This window comes from Galeopterus variegatus, unplaced genomic scaffold (assembly GCF_000696425.1).
Source record: "Galeopterus variegatus unplaced genomic scaffold, G_variegatus-3.0.2 Scaffold423, whole genome shotgun sequence".
Lineage (NCBI taxonomy): Eukaryota > Metazoa > Chordata > Mammalia > Dermoptera > Cynocephalidae > Galeopterus > Galeopterus variegatus.
This window is the reverse complement of record NW_007726534.1, coordinates 529,465-543,819: the sequence shown is the minus strand read 5'-3', so window position 1 is coordinate 543,819 and position 14,355 is coordinate 529,465. Positions and strand designations below refer to the sequence as shown.

Here is a 14,355-nt window from a genome sequence, read left to right as displayed (position 1 = left end):
GGGTAAAATCCATGAAGTTTTTTGCAACAAGCCCAATAGCTTCTTTTACTTAGATGCACAGAGTAATAAACCCTGATTTTTGTGATACTCAAAGTAGCCCAGGTTATAGCCCCAGAGGAATTTTCTGTGTTCTTCAAGGGTATGGACAGGACCACCAGTCAGCTGTAGAAAGTCCTCTGCAATGATCTCCTCATGTGAAAGTCTTACCGAAATACTCAGAAACTTAGAATGTCAGCACTAGAAAGGCCTTCTGATATTATCTAGTCCAAGTGGAGATATTCCCTGAGAGAGGAGTTGACCTGACTCACTGATAGAACCCGGATGAGGGCCCCAGGCATTTTCTGCAGCCTCATATAAGATCCTCTGGACACAAATGATAACCTTGAGAACCACTGTGGTTAGAGGAAGTAGCAATGAGTCCTGAGTCCCTGTGAGCAGTCACTCTCTCTTTTAGCATCTATTCATTATTTCATCTGTGAAATGTTTATGTTGGTTTTAATGATCTCTAAGATCTCTTCTAGCTCTGCAATTCTGCTTCTCCCATCTCAGTTGTCTGGACAGACAAGCAAGGCCTTGTTCTGCAGCATCATCTCTTCGGCTGCCAAGGGTGTTTTGGCTACTGATTTGTATTCTGAGTATGTGTGTGTCTCATTTCATAACATGAAGAAAGGGAAACATTCTCAGACAAGGTTATTCTTAGATGTGAAAACCAAATTCTACTGCAGTTTCTTGGAGCCTTTTGGTTTTACTCAGATGGATAGTCTCAACACTTTGTAATATGCTTGTCCATGTGGCATAGAGGGGGTAGTGCGGCTTCCCCAGGGAAGATAAAAATTCCAGAGCACCTTCTCTAGGAGCATAAAGGAAAGTCGTCAGCATCGTTGGCTTGTTAACTTTAAAGAACCTATAAATCATGGCATTTTAACCACAAAATTTTAGAATCTTAGAATCCTGGAGTTTGTGTTTCAAATTGGAACAGACCATAGTAGTCTCAGTTTAACTTCCTATCTCCTATAGTCTTTCAGACCAGTCTCTGCTTGCATACCCCCAGGATAGTAAACTTAGTCTCTGTCTGTATAGTGAGAGAGAAAAAATAATAGCTAACCTTTCTGAAGTGCTTTAATATGTCAGGCATTGTTCTAAGTACTTTACACTTATTAATTAATGTATTTATCACAGGAATCCTATGAAATGGGTACTATTACTCTCCCCATGTTACAGATGAGGAGGCTAAAATATTCTGTAGCTGTTAAGAAGAGAGCTGAAGTTTGGACCCAGGCAGTCATTCTGTCTCCAGATTGCTCATAAACACTACTCTGTGCTATAGAGTTTTCAGAGACAGGCATCTTCTGATCAGTGGTATCCCGTTTTCTTGCATAGAAAAGAGATGCTCTCTACTCTGGCAGGACTCTCCAAACCTTGTTTTATTCCTTTAAATCAGGGGCTGACCAACTTTCCTGTAAAGAGACAGGTGGCAAATATTTTAGGCTTTTCAGGGCATATGGTCTCTGTCCTAACTACCATTGTAGCAGGAAAGTAGCTGTAATCAAAATGTAATTGAATAGGCATGGCCATGTTACAGTAAAAATTTACCAAAACAAGTTGCAATTACAAAAACGACAGGCTAAAGTTTGCTTGTGTTAATAGTATGAAAGATTCTGTGGTAAAATAAATTTGGGAAATACATTCTCCTACATATCCCTGTCTTAGAGATTCATAGTTCACCCTATCATTTTAAAAACTTCTCAGGGTTATGGAATACAAAAAAAACCCCAAACCTATTTATCTCTATTTTACAATTGCTACTTTACAAACTTATGGGACCATAGAACTCTTCATTTTTATCCTTTCTTTTCCTTTTTCTTTTGGCAAAAGAACTATTACGATCCCTTGGAATTGATAGTCTGTTGTACACATTTGGGACATGCCCAGCCTGAGAACCCCCTTTGTTTTATAGATAGGTAAACTGTCTGCAAGATAAAATACCATTGGACAGCTCCTTCTAGATTCTACAAACCTAGAATCCCTGTCTTCCCTCACAGTATCTGCTTTTCCTCCTATGACCACACCTCATAATTAGCTCCGTCATCTAGAAACTTTGAGGAATCTGCTCTAGACTTCTCTCTCAACTGATTCCCACTCCCACTTCCAGTTAGTTTCTACTTCTTTTCAGTGCTACCCTCTCTTTAATGTATCCTTTCCACTCCATCCTCGCTGCTACTTATTTCCCAAGCATATTTGAACACAAAACCAGTTTTTCATGGAACAAACAATGGATCTACAAGTGGAAAAATAAATGACATGATTCCAGGGGAGAAGACAGGACACCTTTTGTGGCAACTGAACAGCAGCTCTCATCTCCTGAGTCATCAAGGGCAGGGGGGGCACCAAGACAAAGCTGTGATATGGACTGAGAAATGTGTGGCCATGTGGTAGCCTGCTTTTACTTGGGGTTAGAGTAAAAGAGACCCAGGATCTTTAGAACCATAGAGTTTTAGTTTAGGAAGAGATCTTCATTCTTAGCCTCCTGGTTTTACAAAATAAGAGACCAAGGCCTACAGAATTGGCAGTTGTCACTGCAAAATTAGGGGAAAGCCAGGACTGAAGCCTAGAATTCTTCTCTTCCAACAAAGCACCATCTCTACTTTGCCCTCAGTCCCTTCTTACAGAAACAGCACCCTGGAGCTGAAAGAGTCCTTGGTAAGTGTCTTGTAGGTGAAAGAGCTGTAGCCCAGAGAGGTTCAGTGATATCAACCAGACCCACCCAGGATGGGACCACAGGGAAGAAGCCTCCCCAGCACCTCCCCACTGGGACTTCAAGGCCAAGGTCCCTTCAACTCAGAAAGAAGAGTCTTTAGGAGAAGTTCCTAAAAAGATTTGCCCTTTCTGAGCCCTAGGATCCCCTGTGTAAAGTGAAAGGGTTGGGGTTACTTAATGACTGCTTGGGTTTCATAGAATGATTCCATTTTGTGATTCGATAAGGACACAGCCTTGTCTCTTAGTGACTCATGTTTCAAGTTTTTCCCGTGAATATAGTATCTGACTCTTTTCCAGAGGATTCAAAGGCAGCACAATTTATTTACATAGCCAGTTGTGAGCTTCTTGGGGCCTGACTTCTCAGCTCCAGTTTTTATCCATCCTGCTGAGTTGCAGACATGGCCAGAGTTCCAGGTCTATAGGAATCTTTGTGATCCCTGACTTCAGGACTTTCAGGCAGAAGTGGCCCTCCCCCAAGCACCAGGAGGGGAGGAAAAGCCAGCTCTGTAAAGTTTTTCAACATCCCAGAAGAGCGGATCTCTAAATGGCATTTTGTTACAGGGCTTTCACTTCAAACTTGGTGGGGAAGAGGGGGAACATGATGGAGGGAAGTCCAAAAAGGGAGAGAGATATATGGAACAAAAGAAGTAGAGTGAGAGTCAGGGGGTAAGCAAGACAGAGAAGGACAGAAAGCAGCAGAAGATACCCTGGATACAGAGTGAGGAGATAGGAAAGCAAGAAGATAGAGAGCAGCAATAAAGAGTGAATAGGTTGAGGGGCTTCCATCTGTGTGCACCTGCCTCAAACACCTCAGAATTCCAGGCTGTCAGAGCTGAAAGGGTCCCATCTGTTTCCAGTGTCTTATTTTATAGATGAGAGCCCCGAGACTCAGAGAAATAAAAGATGTCCAGAATCATACATGCAGCCCTGTGCACCAGGACTGAGGGAGCTGCCTCTGGGGCCAGGGCTCTCTGGGTGGAGCCCTATTCTCTGTTCTCATCTGTGTTTCCAGCCTGGATTCAGCCCATCCTTGTCTGGAAAGTCGTGACTGGGACCTGCTGCCTTCTAGCAATGCTGTTCTGCCAACTAACTGGAAGTTTCTCTTATTGCCTTGGTACAGGATATACTGCAGGGACACCATACAAGGTCCCACCAACCCAGAGTAATACTGCTCCGCCCCCCTACTCCCCATCACCCAACCCCTATCAGACGGCCATGTATCCAATCAGAAGTGCCTACCCTCAGCAGAATCTGTATGCCCAGGTAGGTACATAAGGCCCACCTCTTCTGGAGGTAGAAGAGCCTCCAGCCTGGGTGGTGTGTGGGTTAGAGGGAAGAAGAGTTCATGGCTCTGGCCAGCCATCACTGTTGTATCATTGAAGCAATAGCCCTGTAGTCTGCTCACTCCCCCAGAGGGGTGAGGCACAAAGTCATTTAGATTAACAGAGCCCAGAATGTCAGAGGGGCAAGGGCCCTTAGAAATCATCTAGCTCAACTCAAGTGGGGAAGCTGAGAACTAGAGGGGAATGACTTGTCCAAGGTCACACCAGTGCTCTGTTGGTTGAGACAGGATGAGACCCCATATATCTGGTCTTCTCTCACTAACTCCTACATCTACTCTTCCTTGAAAGTCTCTGAGCTGAGTGGGGAGGAGAAAAGTGCCCAAGCTCTTCACCAGTGCACTCTGTGACCTTGGGTGAATTATTCTCTTTCTGTGCCTTATTGTCCCCTTCTGGCCCCCTTCAACGAGGGAATGTGTACACTCTGAGGGGATTGGCATGAGACAGGAACTATAGGAAACCAGCATACCCATGGAGTGACAATTCTATGTGAGGTGTTAAGTGGTGAGGAGAAGACTTTTAGTTTAAAAAACACCTATATTGTAGACTAGAATGCCAAACTTTTTTTTTTTTTTCCTTTTTGTCTTTTTTCGTGACCGGTAACGGGATCGCAACCCTCGGTGTGGTGCCCGCACTGCGCTCAACCAGTGAGCGGACCGGTCTCTATATGGGATCCGAACCCTCGGCGGGAGTGCCACACTCTACCGAGTGCGCCACCGGGCCGGCCCTAGAATGCCAAACTTTTAAAAAATAAAACAGGAGGCTTGAGATCAATTTTTCTCATTTATAGTAGACTGCTCTGGACTATGCTCTCAAACCTCTGGGGTTAAAAACCCACATTCTGAGGTTCATGTCATTATTGAGTAGAAACATTTGAGAATTTCTAGATAAAGATGATCTCAGAGGCCCCCTGTCTACTTTCCCCAGAGGTCAGCAGGAAGCACACATGTATGTGATCCAGGTAGTGGGAAGCCACTCCAGAGTCTCCATCCTCACCTTTTTCTCTAAAAGGAAATAGATAGTAAGAGACATCCTGGGAAATCCTATCCATTTGTGACATTTTTTCAGGATGTAAAATGCCAGCATTTGTACCAGTGTGATAATACTACTACTAATCCTTCAGTGTTATATGCACAGTGCTCTAGCGTTCACATGCTTTGTACCTAATTAATTGTAGCCCCTACCTTTAAGTTTTAGGTAGCTTATAAAAATTCATTGCAATGAGATACAAACATTTTAAAATGCTAAGACCAGGGTTGAGAGAATAAAGCTCTTATCCCATTAGACCATAATAGCAGCCCTTGGAGCAAGGTGGGACAGGGTTAGGGTCTTATGTTTTAGACCAGAAGCTGAGCCCAGCACGGAACTAAGACAGAAGCAGAGGCCTTAGTAAGACAGAAGGACTGGGGCCCAGTCCTTGTGTACCTGAGCCAGTGGTTCTCTTATCCAATCCCTTAGGGTCCTGGCAGAACAGAATTCAACTCCCCTTCCCTCCCCTCTCTTCTTTTCCATGTCCCGCCCCATTTCTCCAAAAGCCTGTGTGACCTCAGCCTCTTTCCCCTAGGGAGCCTACTACACACAGCCAGTGTATGCTGCCCAGCCCCATGTCATCCACCACACCACGGTCGTCCAGCCCAACAGCATTCCCTCTGCCATCTACCCGGCACCTGTTGCTGCCCCCAGGACCAACGGCGTGGCCATGGGCATGGTGGCAGGCACCACCATGGCGATGTCAGCAGGTAAGGGCACTTTCTGCATCAGCATCCCTTTCCTCCAGGGACTCAGGACAGAGCAGAGAACACAGTCACGGAATCAAGTGTAGCATAGCATGCAAAATCCTGTGCCGGAGGTGCCAGGAATCCAGAGGAAGGACCCTCTAAGTCTGTCTGCAGAGATGAGGAAGATTTCACCCAGAAAGGCATATTGAACTAGGCCTTAAAGGGTGAACAGAAGCTAAACAGAGAGGTGAAAGAGGGAAGGGCAGCGCAGGCAGAAAGAACAAGAGGATGGCATGTTTACAGAATGGAGATGGTTCAAGGCACGTTATGAAATAAGGGTATGAAGTTGGAAGGGTGGCTGGAGCAGTTGGCAAGGATAAGATGGTGAGAAGTCTTAAATACCTTTAGGTAACAGCTAGCAAAGGAGTTTAAGCAGGAAGGGGTAGGGTTGGGTTTAAACATTCTCTCTGGCTGCCGGGGAGAGGCAGGATTAGAAGGGGAGAGGCTGGCAGCAAGTAGGTCAGTAAGGAGGCTGTCACTGTACTTGAGGGGAGAGATGATGACGTGAGGATTCTGGTAGCAGCAGGGGACCCAGAAATGAGGGCGCAAGGGCAGTGTTCCTTAGCAGGCAGGAGCTTAAGGACCTGTCCGGTAATTAATTGTAAGGGTGAGAGAAGCAGGCATCCCTGAGGAACCCATTCCCATTTCTGGCTTATGCCAGAAATCAGACCAGAGCGCTGCTCTTAAGGAACCTTGGAGATGGCGGTGGGAGAGCAGGTTTTGGGAAGTCTTTGGATAAGTTGACACCTAGGGAGAAATATGGGCATTCCGATGAAGAATGGGAGAGGACAAGAGGGCTACGAGTGACCTAACTTCTAAGGAACCAGCTAGGTCACCATCTGAGGGAAGAGGGTATGAGGGGTAGAGTGGGTGTTTGGATTATATCCTGCCCCTAATGTAAGGGGATTCTTGAGGCCTCTCACTTCCAGATCCAGCAAGCAAGCTATTGGGTATCTGCTCATGCCAGCCTTGTTCAGTCCTGGGGACCAGACATTGATAGATCAGAACAGAGCCCTCCCTTTAAGGAACACCCAGGTCAGGGTGGGAAATTTAATCATGTACCCCAACAGTTACTACTCAGTGTGATGTTTGTGCAGTAAGAGCAGCACACAAAGAAAAGTAAAAGGAGGTCTCCAAACAATGGTGATTGACTCTGTCCTCAAGCATCAAAAGAGGTTCCCTTCAGGAGTGAAGACTGGCAAGGTGGAGAAAGTTCCAGGCAGGCAAGATATGTGACTGAGGCAGGGGGAGCAGCTGTGCAAAAGACCATGCTTCACCCTCTTCATGCCTGTGCCCTGGTACAGCCTCGTTAGGTATACTCTTCTCTCTCTGGATGCTCAGGTACCCTGCTGACTACACCCCAGCACACCGCGATTGGGGCACACCCTGTCTCCATGCCAACCTACAGGGCCCAAGGAACCCCTGCATACAGCTACGTGCCCCCGCACTGGTAAAGCCTGCAGCCCATCCAAGTGAGTGGGGCCAGGGTGAGATAAGTGGGAGGGGGACACATACAGGAACCACCTCCAAGCCCCTAGTTTGAGTCTGGAGCACAGGTGTCAGAAGGGGCAGGTGGCAGTTATCAGTTGCTTTCTTGCTCCAAGGGCCATAATATCACTCTTTCTAATCACTATCACTTTATGTATGTTATTTTGTAAACCTTACAGTAGCTCTGTGAACTATCTATTTTACAGATAAATATGTAGTTCAGCACAACTTAGCCAGTAAAAATTGAGCTGGGACCTGAACTGCAGTCCTCTAGTACTACATTCTGTTCTCTTTACCTTATGGTCTCTAGACTTCTTTAATTCTGGGTCCCATTTTTGAAATGAAATCTTACCTAAGTCAGATGTTAGCTCTGGTTGGAGCCAGGTGGAGTCTTTGGGCCAACTCCAACCACCAGCTTCCTCACTGCCCGTGGCAGCTCCTGCGCTGGTGCCACTGAGCCGCAGTGCTCCAGGGATGTCACTTTGAAATCCTCTCTCCTGCCACATCACCTGTGCTGCACTCCGCCTCCTCCAGGGGCTCTTAGCACTAGAGCACTACTTCTGTGGGTGGGAAGCAAGCAGCTCCACTAGAAAGGCACAGAGGGCTCCATTTAGGGCTTCCAAGTCAAGAGGAGGAGTCCAGAGGCCTCCTGAAGTGGCCTCTGGAATATCACTATGGCTAATGGCTTTCCCCTTCCTCCCCCAGATCTGGAGTCACACATTGTATGCAACTACTCAAGTCTTACACCGGTGCTGGAGCAGTTCCCTAGCAGCACCACCTCTATTTGCAAGAAGAAACAACAGAAATGCAAGGGTCACTTTATGCATCTTTAATGGTTTTGGTTTTTATTTTTGGTTTTTGTAAAAGCTGCTTTTTTTCTAATCTCCTGCCTCTCCCCCACTATCCCCCACTTAGCCGCTCCCCTTCCAGCTCTACCCCCTCCTCCCACCTGACCAGGCCAGGTCTTCTCTGCTCTTCTTCTTTCTTCCCAAGCATCCTATCCCTGGGGATTCCAGTCTAGTGGTAAGCAGAGAGTGGGGTTTATTGCAGTGGTCATCTGAAGGCTCAACTTCATTTTAAGAACATAAACAGATGTGGCCCTCAGGTCCAGGGTGGGAACTCAGAGCTGTTGAGCAGGCCACATCTCTGGGGGATTGTTCCTTTTTTTGTTTTTTCTTAAGCAACATTAATTCAGGACATTACCATGTCCTGATACAAATGAAGTGTCTTCTGAGAACCATTACAACAGACCAAGAAGAAAACCACCTGATTATGTAGGAGTGTTATTAGCAGCTTAATACCCCAGGCAAAGAACTTGGGGAAACCGGAGTCTGTCTTTGGGAGATTTTGGGGGAGGGAGGGCACTGTGGGGAAGGAGAGGGAAGAAGGGGAGAGGTGCTTGCCTGATGGCTTTGATTTGAAAAGTCTCTGGCCAAATTGTCCGGACCTGGACCTTCTGATTTGCACAGTGATGTTAACTGACCTGGCACTTCCTCAAAAGGTGATTTTGACCTCAGACCTGCCAAGCAGCTGCAGGGTGGTGGGATCCTAGCATCCAGAGGCCTTGGAAGGCCAGGTACCCTGTGTAATACAGACCTCAGCCTCTGAGCCCTCCTGGGCCCACTCTGATGAGGAGCTTCCTCCTGATTAGAGTGGGAAGCTATGGCATGTCTCTCTTTCCCTTCTGCCTTTCCCAGTGCCAGGGCTCACCCGTCTGTCTGTGAGACTGGCAGGCAGGTTACCTTGTGCCATTCATGGCCAAAGTGAAGGAACCACATTCCAGGTCTCTAAAGGTCAGGATAGTGAAGGAAAAGCAATAGCAATAAACATTTCATAGACTCATGGAACTGAAGGGACCTTAGCAATCATCTCATCCATTCCCTTATTTGACAGATGAGGAAACTGAGGCCCAGAGAAGAGGAAAGGGCTTCCCTAAACCTCGCAGTAAATTAGCATTAAATGCAGGCTTCCTACCTAGTGGATGTTGCCTAGAAAAATTTACATAGGGATGGGTTGGCTTGGTTTTGTAAAAATTAAGTCAGCAGCACTCATACCTGGTGAGCTCTGGAGTGGTCTCTGGGCTCTTGTTTCTGCTCTTTTCCTCCAAGGACTCCAAAGGTGGGGGTTGAAGACTGGGCAGAGGCCACTTGGGGGCAGATGGCCGGAACAGAAATTAGAAATGAAGAAATAGCATTTGGAAATTCTGTGAAGACATCTGGAACTTTTGTCCTGTACCTGACTCCATCTCTAGGAAAAGGAGCAGGTGGGCTGGCTGAAAAGGAGAGGCCATGTGTTTAGGACAGTAGCCCCTCATCCTGAGAGGAGAGAGAGGAAAAAAGTGGGAGCCATGAGGAGAGAAGGACAAGGATGAGGCCCAGGAGACACAAGCTCATCTGGGAGAAGAGGGAACCCTGGGACAAGGACACCCCTGCTAGTCTCAGCCAGGAGCCTGGATTGCCCAGCACTGCTCTCCTGCACCCAGCGCTTGGCTGGGCCAGCAGCCCCTCTGGGGTGGGGCAGGAACATTTTAATGTACAAAATGGGATCACTGACAACATTTGGGACTTATAAATAACTATTTTTATTTTAAATTCATGCATACTTGGATATACCCCTCCCCCTCCATCCCATATCTCCCTAAAGGAGGAAAAACATCAAGAAACCCTTGGTCCTTCCTGAGGAAGGACCTCAGAAGCTGTCTTTTGGGGGCCTACCCTCCTGGCCTTCCAGGGAATTTCAGGACCAGTAAGAAAAAAATCCAGCTGTTCTAAAGGGTCTGTTCTGGGGTGCTGAGGAGGTTTCATTTTAAAATTTCCAGTGTTAATTTTTTTTTTTTTTTTTGCAAATACCTTCTCCCACCCTCTTTGATTCTGTAAAGGTGGGTGAAGGTTGTTCTAGATTATGTCATACGTGTTTGAAAAATGCCAAAATAATAATAATGATAATAATAATAGGAAACCTTTGCATTTGTCAGGTGCTTCATAGATTTCAAAGCACTTCACAGCCTTTAATTTACCGGTCCTGAGAGAGAGACAGGGTCAAAGATATTACACCCATTTGACAAATGAAGAAACAGGTTATAGAAGGAGATGGAATGAGGCCAAAATGTGCAGAATGTTGGCATCCTGACAGGCTTCCTGGCACCCTGCTGCCTCCAGGTGGGCTAGGGTGGAACTACAAAGAGGGGGGAAAAAAGGAGAAAACCTAGAAATGACCTTGTAACTTTTGTTATTTCTATACCAGTGAGTAAAAACTAACATCTGTACCTTGCAGTTCGCAGAGCTTAACATACATCATCTGGTTTAACCCTGTGAAATAGAGATTATTCCTCCCATGAGATCCACGAGGAAACAGGTTCAGAAAATTAAAGTGACTTCCTAATAAGTGACAGAGCCACTTCACTCCCAGGCTGTCTGCTATCTCTTTCCCCTCCAGTCTGACCTACACACAGGCTCACATACTGAAGCGTATGTGTGCATCTATGCTCTGCACCCTGTCTTAGCCCCTGATGTGTAATTCAAGATCAAAGGGAGGCCCCAAGGTGAAAATAAGGTGCTGAGAGGCTGTGGTCTGGAAGAACCCAGGCACAGCACCCCTTTTTCAGTATGAGCACCAGAGCTCCAGTTCAGCTGGCCTCACCCTCTTGCTTTGACGGAGATCCACAAGCCTGGCCAAGCTTGGGGAGTCACTGCAAAGGGACTGAGCCCAGGAGAGCAGAGGCAGTCATGTACCTCTGGTAGGATGAGCACAGCTCCTGGTAAGGTCACAGGCATCTGGTGGGAGGTACCGTAGGTATCAGTCAAAGATTCTGGATGGCCCAGTGATCAAGCTGGACAGAAGGTCAGAGCTGGAAAGACCCTCTCATTATAGGAAGGTAGGTAAGCCAGAGAGGAGGACAAGGGATGTGCCCATGTGACATACCTGTAGTGTTGGTACCAGTATGCAAACCCACATCACTGCCTCTCCTCCGGTCTAACACCTTGGTGGCCAGGGTCATGGGTAAAGGTGGTAAAAGTCACCAACCAACCCCTCTTGGCTTCATCCCTTGCTATCTAACTCCCTCTCCTCACCAGCCTAGGCCCAGGAAGTTTGAGTCTGGAAGCTGCATTGCCCCCAAATAGTGAAAACTTGAAACAATCTTTTGCCACATTTTGAAAAAAAATACATAATTTCTTCCCCATGAGATAGGGCAGTTTCTGTTCTTTCTCTTTCTCAGCTGGCAGTGACCCTAAAGTGTACATTCCCTTCCCTAAATATTCAGTAGGGACACGGACACACACACACACACACACAGCTGTTTTGGTATGCAAAGCACTTTGCCAAAATCTCCATTTTATAGATGGAAAATCTAAGGCTCAGAAGGCTTAAGAGACTTGCCAAAGGTCACATGGCTCATAAATGAGAGCCAAGATTTGAACTCTTCAAATTCTCTGCTCTTTCTGTTGCCACCTGCTGGGTCTCTGAGTGGCAAGCATGAAGAAGGGAGGGGCTACCTGTCTGTCCCCAAACAGAGGAAGACTTTATGGAGACCCGGGAAGGTCAGTCCCCTCAGCTGAGCAGATTTTTATGAACTTCTACTTTGGGCCAGAACCTGGGCCCTGGAGACCCAGAGGCATATCCAGCTGGCAGCACAGGGAGGATGAGAATTTGCTGCAAAAGGCCTAACTTGAACAAAACATTTTGGGGGTCACGATGCCCAGGACTGAAGACATGTTCAAGGACAGCACTAGGCTTCTTTCTATTGAAAGACCAATGTCCCTGGGAAGACTGCACACCCTCACTTTCTGACCCCTGAGAGACTGCCCACTGTCCAGACCCAAAGAATTGGCACTTCAGGGGGACCTGGTGTAGTCTTGAATGGCCAAAAGCATATCTGGACTGAAGTCCTTGGGCTTGCTTTTCCCGTGGGAGGAACCAGTACCTAGAGACAGAGCAAGGAGGCTCCATACATCCTGATCCTTACCCTTGGCCACCCAGATTGTTCCACAGAGGGACTGCTTTGTCCTGAATGGCGTTCAGAAACAATTCACACGGAGCATAAAAGTAGGACAGGCCCCTTAGTCACCAAGTTCTGGCATCCTCATGCAGACAGGACTCATGTGGGGTCCCAGCGAGGCACTGGCTGAGCCAGGCCTGGAGCCTTGCATATCAGATATCAAATTCCTTGGTTCTGCTCTGGTCAGATGGGACAGGCCCTACTCTGGGCCCTGTGGTCTTCATCATAGCATTCTGGCTGGATCGGTCATTTCTATATCACCATGCCTCTTCCTCAACTGCAGTTGAGTGAAAATATGTGGACGCTCTGCTTTTCCATCCTGTATTCCACCATGTCACTACTGGGTGTGTGGCCCCCAGCTGCTTGCCAAGATTGGAAATCCAGAGAGGGGCAGGTTGGGCAGTGGAGTGGCCAAGTAGGAAGCAGGCTTCAGGCTAGAGTGCAGCCCCTGGGGAGTCCAGGTGCCACCCATCTCTGAAAGCAGGATCACCGTGGAAGAAACCCAGCTAGGTTAACTGATCAGATTCCATACCTGAGCCTCTGAGAGCTCAGGCTTTGGTGGGCATGCCAGGCTGGTTGCAGGGTTTGCCCTTTACTTATCCATGTCCCCCTCTCCTAGAAAACTTCTTGTTTCTGAAATTAGCCATTACCTGGATACAGGGCCCAACCTGCAAAATTCCTGGCAGGCCAGTTTCAACATTCCATGGCCAACCCTGCCTGAGCCAGACTTGGGTACCATGCCCTCAGTTTCTCCAGAGGTATTTCCTGTCTTTCATGCTGTTGAGTCTATCTCCCAGAGGCCAACTGAGGAACCCAGGAGTTGGGACTGACTGCCACAAAGCCAGAAGGGGACATGACATCACTTGCTTTCCTGTGGCTGTGATATCCTTGTTAGGGCAGTGAGGCCCTATACCCATTCCAGCCCCTGGTAGAGGGGGGATTTTCCTTTCTGTAGAGAATAGATATAACAACTTCGCAGATAAGTACCAGCCCAAATGGAACCAAATGGTGACAGCACCTTTGGGCCTGACCCCAGCAAGACCAGCATCTCCAGGCTCCAGCATTCTTCCTTATGCCCAAGAGAGTCAAGGAGAGAGTGGACTGGCCCAGAGACCTCCTTGGGTCAGCCAGATTGTCTGGATCAATGGTGCGACTCAAGCTCTTCCTTACCCTAGAGGAGGTAAGGACAGGCCTCTAGCAACTTGGAGTTGTCTGCAGTGATCTTTAAAGGTTCAAAGGCCTGTCCGCAACCTGACTTCAAGGCATCTGCATCCCTGTTTCATATCACATGACAGAGAAACCTGTTCTCATGGCATGTAACATCCCTGTGAAGAGAGCGTTGTATATGATTTTGTATTTTTTAATTTTTAATCTACAGGTTGGAATCTAATTTTTAAATTTTATTGGAACTCACATTTTAAAAATAAAAACATTTAAAATAATAATAGTAATAATAATAATAAACCTTTGACCAGTGTCTTCCAAGTAGTTTGATCAAAGAATTTATAGGTGTTTTGAAAACACAGCCTGGAGTGTAAAGATTGGCAATCCCCATGGCCTCGCTTGTGTGTATGAAGTATAAATCTGGTTTTGTTTTGTTGTTTTGGATTCTTCTGGGGTTTTGTTTCATTTTGTTTTGAAGACCAGATAGTGATCACTCTGAAAAATTGAAGCCAAGAACTTGTAACTATAATATTTACTGTAAGCTGTAGAACATTCAATAACTTAAAAAAAAGTTTCCACAAAAAAAAAAATTGAAGCCAAGAACTTGTAACTATAATATTTACTGTAAGCTGTAGAACATTCAATAACTATTAAAAAAAAGTTTCCACAAAAAAAAAAAAGAAAAGAAAAGTCCTAGGTGGCCAGACTGAGTGGTTCTTGGGGAAGGGAGGCACAGAAGGCCAGAAGACCACCTCCTGGGCCAGGCCACAAGTTGATTCTAATAGCAGACACAGCAGGGGGACCTACCCTCAAGGTCTCACAGTTGATGGGA

At 46.7% G+C, this 14,355-nt stretch overlaps 1 protein-coding gene across 2 annotated transcripts in view; it reads left to right on the top strand.

Moving 5' to 3' along the window:
* Window positions 1-13,967, top strand: part of FAM168A (family with sequence similarity 168, member A) — a 73,519-nt gene extending 59,552 nt beyond the window's left edge. For both annotated transcript variants that reach the window (XM_008568559.1, XM_008568558.1), the window contains 4 exons: window positions 3,878-4,020; window positions 5,662-5,836; window positions 7,217-7,347; window positions 8,069-13,967. In XM_008568559.1, the coding sequence (XP_008566781.1) occupies window positions 3,878-4,020; window positions 5,662-5,836; window positions 7,217-7,329 (431 nt within the window). In that variant the 3' untranslated portion in view covers window positions 7,330-7,347; window positions 8,069-13,967. The remainder of the gene's footprint in view (window positions 1-3,877; window positions 4,021-5,661; window positions 5,837-7,216; window positions 7,348-8,068) is intronic.
* Window positions 13,968-14,355: the final 388 nt, after the last annotated feature.